The following is a 7601-nucleotide window of genomic DNA, read 5'->3' on the forward strand; positions in this document are numbered from 1 at the left end:
GTATATTCCTGGGGCTCGTTGGGTGGTAAACCTGCCTGAGGAAGGGGGACCCAAGGGCCACAACTGATATAATGGGGGGGTACGTTCACACACATGACTTCTTCTCTCTCCTGTGACTCCACAGATTGCGGACGGAGGAAGATGGCCGTGGACAGGATTGTGGGGGGACAAGATGCCGCACTTGGTCAGTGGCCATGGCAGGTCAGCTTACGGTACGACGGGACCCATCTCTGTGGTGGCTCCTTGATATCCAGTGAGTGGATCCTCACCTCGGCCCACTGTTTTCCAGAGTAAGTGACTAGATGGCGCATGAACAGTCTATTCGGCGCTCCATGCTGGGGGGGGGTCATTCATTTACTTCTGCTGTATAATCAGGAGGAACCGCGTGGTGAGTCTTTGGAGCGCGTTTGCTGGGGGCGTATCGCATGTCTCCTCCCGCGGATACGTGCATAGTGTGAAGAGTGTTATATACCACGCCGGATACTTACCCTTTATATACACAGACAGTGAAGAAAACAGCAACGACATAGCCCTGGTGCATCTGCTCACCCCGCTCACACTTACAGGTAAGAAAACATACCTTACGTATCAACTGTCTATGAGAAAATGGTCACAATTATGTATGGTTGGAAAAACCTTCAAAACCTTCAAGGAAAGTGTAATACTTTAAATTAATGTGCAGTACCAAGGACATTGTTTAATGTGTATTTTAATTTGTACTGAACCCCACCAGCACAATAGTGAGTGCAGCTCTGGAGTATAATACAGGATGTAACTCAGGATCAGTTCAGGATAAGTAATGTAATGTACACAGTGACTCCACCAGCAGAATAGTGAGTGCAGCTCTGGAGTATAATACAGGATGTAACTCAGGATCAGTACAGGATAAGTAATGTAATGTATGTACACAGAGACTGCACCAGCAGAATAGTGAGTGTAGCTCTGGAGTATAATACAGGATGTAACTCAGGATCAGTATAGGATAAGTAATGTAATGTATGTACACAGTGACTGCACCAGCAGAATAGTGAGTGCAGCTCTGGAGTATAATACAGGACGTAACTCAGGATCAGTACAGGATAAGTAATGTAATGCATGTACACAGTGACTGCACCAGCAGAATAGTGAGCGCAGCTCTGGAGTATAATACAGGATGTAACTCAGGATCAGTAAAGGATAAGTAATGTAATGTATGTACACAGTGACTCCACCAGCAGAATAGTGAGTGCAGCTCTGGAGTATAATACCGGATGTAACTCAGGATCAGTACAGGATAAGTAATGTATGTACACAGTGACAGCAGAATAATGAGTGCAGCTCTGGAGTATAATACAGGATATAATGCTAGTCCACGAGGTGGATCAATGCTTTAAGGATCATCAAAAATATTTCTTTCAATGTATAAAAGTATAAGTATCTGTGTTTTTCTAGAGTACGTTCAGCCGGTTTGCCTTCCTGCGCTGGGTCAGCAGATGGTAGATGGAAAAGTGTGCACGGTTACCGGGTGGGGTAACACTCAGTATTATGGTGAGTGATGTCTGCGGAGTTCATATGTGTTTATTTTGCTGCGTGTTCATCCACAGACTATAGAATCGATGATACATCTTTATGTTCAGGTCAACAGTCGGACATCCTGCAGGAAGCATCAGTGCCTATAATAAGCAGTGCTGTCTGTAATCAACCAGAATATTATAACAATCAGATCACTGGGAAGATGTTCTGCGCTGGATATCCCGAGGGTGGGACTGACGCTTGTCAGGTAGATGGCCTTTTTTGATTGAGTTCTCCACTAGATTTATACCCTTTGTAAGCTATACTGTAGTCAAGCCAGATGTATTGTGAATGGACGGGTTCCTCCTGTTGTGATGTCAGATCTGTGCTGTGTTCTCTGAGCCAATCAGATGTCAGATCATTTCCATCTTCCATCTCATAGTAGAGATAGACTGCAGCTGCATCCCCCTCCTCCCCACCCTGTCTTTAAAGTGCTAATTCAAGTAGCTATAAGTAAAGAGAATATTAGATTCCCTCTGTTTCTAATTTTGCTCCTGTACTTCATATGCATCTTGTATACAGGGAGACAGCGGAGGCCCTTTCGTTTGTGAAGATACCATCTCCCGCACTTTAAGGTGGCGCCTGTGTGGAATTGTCAGCTGGGGGATAGGCTGCGCTATGCCAAACAAACCTGGGGTATATGCCAAGGTGGATCAATACCAACACTGGATTTACAGAGCCATGAAGGTTAGTACCCTGGGTGTAAAGAAGATGGTGATGGTAGGAGAGGTGGTGCATGTGTCTGGGGGCTATTAAATGACTATAGAAGACCTATGTAGCATGTAGATACTAAATATTTTTGGAATAGAGGTGGCAGAAAAAGGCCAAGAGGTCCATAGGTATTTTTTATTTTATGATTGTTTTATATTTTTGGAATTGCTTTTAAAAGGCTGATGCCCAGCAGATATCTGCCACAAAGTCAAGGGTTATCTGAGCCTCATTCACACGTCAGTGTTTTGGTCAGTGATTTCCATCAGTGATTGTGAGCCAAAATCAGGATTGGAGCCTCCACAGACATAAGGTATGAGGGAAAGATCTGCTCCTGTTCTGTGTTTAGAGCCACAGCTGGTTTTGGCTGGAAATCACTGACCAAACACTGACGTGTGAATGAGGCATAAGACAACTACAGACCATCATTCGAGGTCAGAAGTAATTTTTTTGCCAGGCCCATTTCGATAAACAATTTTATTGGCCGGTTGCAGGCAATGGCTGAGCAACTAGTTGGCCCTTATATATTATAAATTTGGACAAGTCTACTAGAAATCTCAGACAGGTTAGTTTATCAAAAATTTGGTCCTCATGTGTTGACCCATGAACATTTTTTTTATTTGATTCCCTAACTTTCAGACCAAATCTGAAGAGACTGGAATTCTTGAGATGCAGTGAAGAAAGATCAAGCTCTACAGTCTGTCGAGACAAGACAATTCTGGACTCACGTCTGATACAAGACGAACATTTTTTATTTTTTTTGCAGCATCTGAAGAACTTTTAGTAAGCGCTATGAGAGACTAAACCCTAGCCCTTGATGTCTGTTCTCTTTCTTATGCCATGATGAGATGTCACTTCATAAGCTGCTACAATGTTACAACATTAGTTACAAAGAACTCAGGTGTATGATTAAATGTCCATCCGCGGCCATCGTCAAATTTAGTATCAGCTTGCGGTAAAAGCACGCATACACTTTACCTATAGTGATAAAAAATACTTTGGTACTATGATAGTGTTACTTTCAATAAGGTTAGATACTTTCTACAAATTTAGTCATCTTTTTTGGACTTTCTTCAAGGACTTTGTGTTTTATAGGAGAACTTTGTCCTTTGTGTAGACGAGGGGAACTACAGAAATTAAAATAATTGCATCAAGTCAAGACAAGTCTTGATGAAAGCTTGTCTCCTCTTGACTTGGTTGAGTGAGCTTAGTGGTTGGATCTCAACAAACCCTGAACTAGAAAATACCATGGACTGATAGGTGGTCTTTTAATTTGTTTTGGTTAAGTGAACTGATTGGTTGGACCGCTTGAGAGAGAAAATAAAGTAGGGTGATTTAGCATGGTCCACTTGTTTGGGTACGCTAAGTAACAAACTGATTACATTATCTGGAGCTCTTTCTAGCTGATTTAGTGGTTTGCAGTTAACTTCACGTGAACAGTAATGAAACCTCCAAAAGACTAACCCTTTGAGATGACTGCTCCTGGCCTTATTCTTTGAGAGGATTGTCTTCCACTTTTGGATGGTGGTTTCAATGGTAAATGGTTAAATGAGCTGATTAGTTGGCTCAAATAAAAGAAACAACTCACTGAGCTGATTGACCATGGTCTACTTGTTTGTGTCACAGTTGACTAGGGCTATCCAAAGTCAGAAACTGACTAGTTGACCTGAAATTCCTTCTAGCTTGTTTAGAGGTGTGCGGTTGACCAAAATCTCTCCAAAAGATCACATCATGAGAAGACCACCCATGGCCTTCTCCTTTGGATGTTCCTTCCAATTGATCCTTTCTTCAAAAAAAACTGTGGATGACGATGAACATTTTTGGGAAGTCTAATATTTTAAGCTTTTGGTGCTCTTGAATGTATCTGATGTGACCGTAAATGCATGAATGGTCAACGGTAATCTTACTAGGTGTTTGCTCGGCACCAATGAAAATATTAGGTCCAATGGTTATTGTCTATTGGGAACATCATGGAAATGGCTGGTTTATCATAGGAAACTTCAAACATGGAGACATAGATATGGAATGACTATTTTCTAATAGGTGGTCTTGACATCGGTTGGCCATGGGTAGTCCTGCTTATGGTTGGACATAATTGTGTAGGAGTAAAGCTCTGATTAGAGGAGTGGGTCACCAGCTTTTTTTGTCTTGATATGGTCTTCTGGTCAATGACATGTTAGAGACGGAAATGGCTCTTTCTATGTAGCCCTCCGTTGTCTCCTGCTCGAACACAATTAGGGTCCTCTATGGCTCCAAACTATTACAGGGACCTCCAGTGCATTATACAATTCCTAGGTAGCAGCTATTAGATCAGCGTTGCAAGAATGGACTTCAAGCACTTTATGGAAAAGAAAGAATATCTTCTTCTAATCAAGGCATTGTGGAATACCAGTAACATACATGAAAACCAAAGATAGTTGTTTGTATTGCTACGTTTGAACAAAAGAGGCCTGAAGATTGCGGAGCCTCATTATTTTACCAAAGATTTGTACAGAAGAAGTTATAGGGGATCGCCAGGACTACAAAATTGTTGGGCTGACCTTAAGAGAGGCCATCAGTATTACATTGAGGGGGTCTCGATCAGCTGATTGAGGGGGTCATGTCGTACAGAGCCGTACATTTGTCTGTTCCTGGTCAGTGCCATTCCCTGAAATAGAATTGAGCTGCTCTGAGGCCCAGCTGATCAGGGGAAGTGCCGAGAGTCAGACCCCCCCTCACCGATCTGATGGTCAGGCCAGGTCATCCGTTTTGTAGTTCTGGAGAGCCCCTTTAAACTTTTGACATATTCAATGTGTTGCCTGCACCAGATCTACATACGTCACAAGTTTTATGCTCTCCACACTGTATAGTGATTTTTGTCATGTACTCTTATTATAGTGTCATTGCATCTCTAAATGCAGTTTTACAGTTTACGATCTACATGTAACATCTGATTGTTTTACTTCATACTCCAGCCACATCCAGAGCTGCATTCAAAATGGTCCTACATCTCTCTGCTGCCACCTTCTGGTTTAACAGCTGCACTGACTTTTCTCCTCTGTGGTTATAAAACATCTGGTGTTGGGGGGAGAAGCTAATGGCAGACGAGGACGAGCCTCCCCAGCATCGCGGGTGACGCTAGAGAGTCTCGTCCCCGTAACCACCTGCCATTGGCTGCTTTCCCCGCGCTGCGGCGTTGAGGGGATCAGGAGCGGCGCAGGTAACGGGGGGCCAGGTAAGTAGATTCAGTGTGAGGGGCCCGGGCATATGGGGGACATTTGATAGTCTCGGATAACTCCTTTGCTCATAGTAGGTGTGGATTTAATTTTCTGCCTTTAGGACGGGTTCGCATCAGCGTTATGAATTCCGTTATTGCTTTCCGTTCTAACGGAAAATAATGGAATTCGTAAGACGGAATCCAAAGTGGAAACCTTTAGAGGCGTTCCGTTTTGATCCGTCACAATACAGGTCTAGGGGCAGCACAACGGATCCGTCCGGTTTCCGTCCTGCGTAACGGAAACAGCGTCCGGCAGTAGGCGTAGAAGATGCAACGTGTCCCAGAATGTCGTGAGGCAGAGAGCAGAGCACCGCTGGAGCTCATGTAAGCTGATAGGGATACGTCTGTGGATGCAATGTAACCTGCAGCTTTGGATGTGACTGGAGTATAAGACATACTATAACTCATGTCAATACAGTAGAAAGTTACTCAATGTTTTGTGTCGGTATACACTGAAAAATGATTTTCCTAAGTGACAGCAATAATGTCTCCTAATGTACATGTAATTCCAACTGTAACAGTTGTCAATACTTGTGAGCGATGTATGTCCCGAGCCTCGAATAAATGTACAGTTTAAAATAATACAGAATATCACATTCAGGTCATTGCCACATCTTCTATTTACTTGAATTCTATTCGTTTAGTCTAGTGATGGACTCATGGTAATCTCGAAAGGCATCATTTGCCAGGATCTTGTGGCGATTATGTTTCTTATTTCTTATGTCAATGTGGAGCAGCTCTGTGTCCATACACGGAATACTGCAGCTATGCCTGTCTCTCATTCATAGCAGGAAATCCCAGCACCAGTCAGGAGCTCGGCTCCTATACAATGAAGAACGCGGCACCTAAAAATTACATTTGAGCTTAAAGGAAATGTCACCAAAAAATGTTATCTAACGTATTTTTCGCCCTATAAGACGCACCTAGGTTTTTGGGGAGGAAAATAAGAAAAAAAAATTGTGCTTTTGGTGGGTTTGGAACTAATGGTGGTCTGTGGATGATGGACACTGTTATGGGGGGGATCTGTGGATGACGGACACTTATGGGGGGATCTGTGGATGACGGACAGTTATGGGGGGATCTGTGGATGACGGACACTTATGGGGGGATCTGTGGATGACGGACACTTATGGGGGGATCTGTGGATGACTGACACTTATGGGGGGATCTGTGGATGACTGACACTGTTATGGGGGGATCTGTGGATGACGGACACTTATGGGGGGATCTGTGGATGACGGACACTTATGGGGGGATCTGTGGATGACGGACACTTATGGGGGGATCTGTGGATGACGGACACTTATGGGGGGATCTGTGGATGACGGACACTTATGGGGGGATCTGTGGATGATGGACACTTATGGGGGGATCTGTGGATGACGGACACTTATGGGGGGATCTGTGGATGACAGACACTGTTACAGGGGGGGGGGATCTGTGGCTGGCACTGTTACGGGGGGGGGGATCTGTGGATGGCAGTGTTATATATGTGCCATCCACAGACCCCCCACCCCATAACAGTGCCATCCACAGACCCCCCCACCCCATAACAGTGCCATCCACAGACCCCCACCCCTTAACTGTGCCATCCACAGATTCCGTGTGCCCCCCCCCGCCGCCGCCCCCCCAGTATACAAATATAAAATGTATTATTGAATTAAAAGTTATTAAACATGCCCCCCTCACTCCTAATAGTACCGTATATCCTAATTGCTTGTGTATAATGCCGGCAGGCGGGCCGGGTGGCCGGCGCGTCACTCACTGACGTCACTTGCCTGCGCCGCCTGCTTCATTCATAAAGGAGGCGGCGCAGGCACGTGACATCAGGGAGTTACGCTGCCGCCCGCCGGGCCTGCCTGCATTCTACACAAGCAATTAGGATATACGGTACTATTAGGAGTGTTTAGGAGCATGTTTAATAACGTTTAATTCAATAAAACATTTTATATTACAATACCGGAGCGGTGGGGCGGGGCTATAGTACAGTGACCGCACCGCCCCACCGCTATTGCCGGCCCCCAGCTCCTCCTCCCAGTCCCTCCCCCGGCCCCCGCTCCGTACATCGCATCCAGCGAGGTAAAAC

At 44.8% G+C, this 7601-nt stretch overlaps 1 protein-coding gene across 2 annotated transcripts in view; it reads left to right on the forward strand.

The window, feature by feature from the left end:
- The window catches only part of HPN (hepsin), a 63985-nt gene extending 60501 nt beyond the window's left edge, over positions 1-3484 (forward strand). For both annotated transcript variants that reach the window (XM_040422089.1, XM_040422096.1), the window contains 6 exons: positions 125-290; positions 376-566; positions 1432-1527; positions 1617-1759; positions 2074-2238; positions 2899-3484. In XM_040422089.1, coding sequence (XP_040278023.1) covers positions 125-290; positions 376-566; positions 1432-1527; positions 1617-1759; positions 2074-2238; positions 2899-2937 — 800 coding nt within the window. In that variant the 3' untranslated portion in view covers positions 2938-3484. The remainder of the gene's footprint in view (positions 1-124; positions 291-375; positions 567-1431; positions 1528-1616; positions 1760-2073; positions 2239-2898) is intronic.
- The last annotated feature ends 4117 nt before the right edge of the window (positions 3485-7601 follow it).

This window comes from Bufo bufo, chromosome 1 (assembly GCF_905171765.1).
Source record: "Bufo bufo chromosome 1, aBufBuf1.1, whole genome shotgun sequence".
NCBI classification, from domain to species: domain Eukaryota; kingdom Metazoa; phylum Chordata; class Amphibia; order Anura; family Bufonidae; genus Bufo; species Bufo bufo.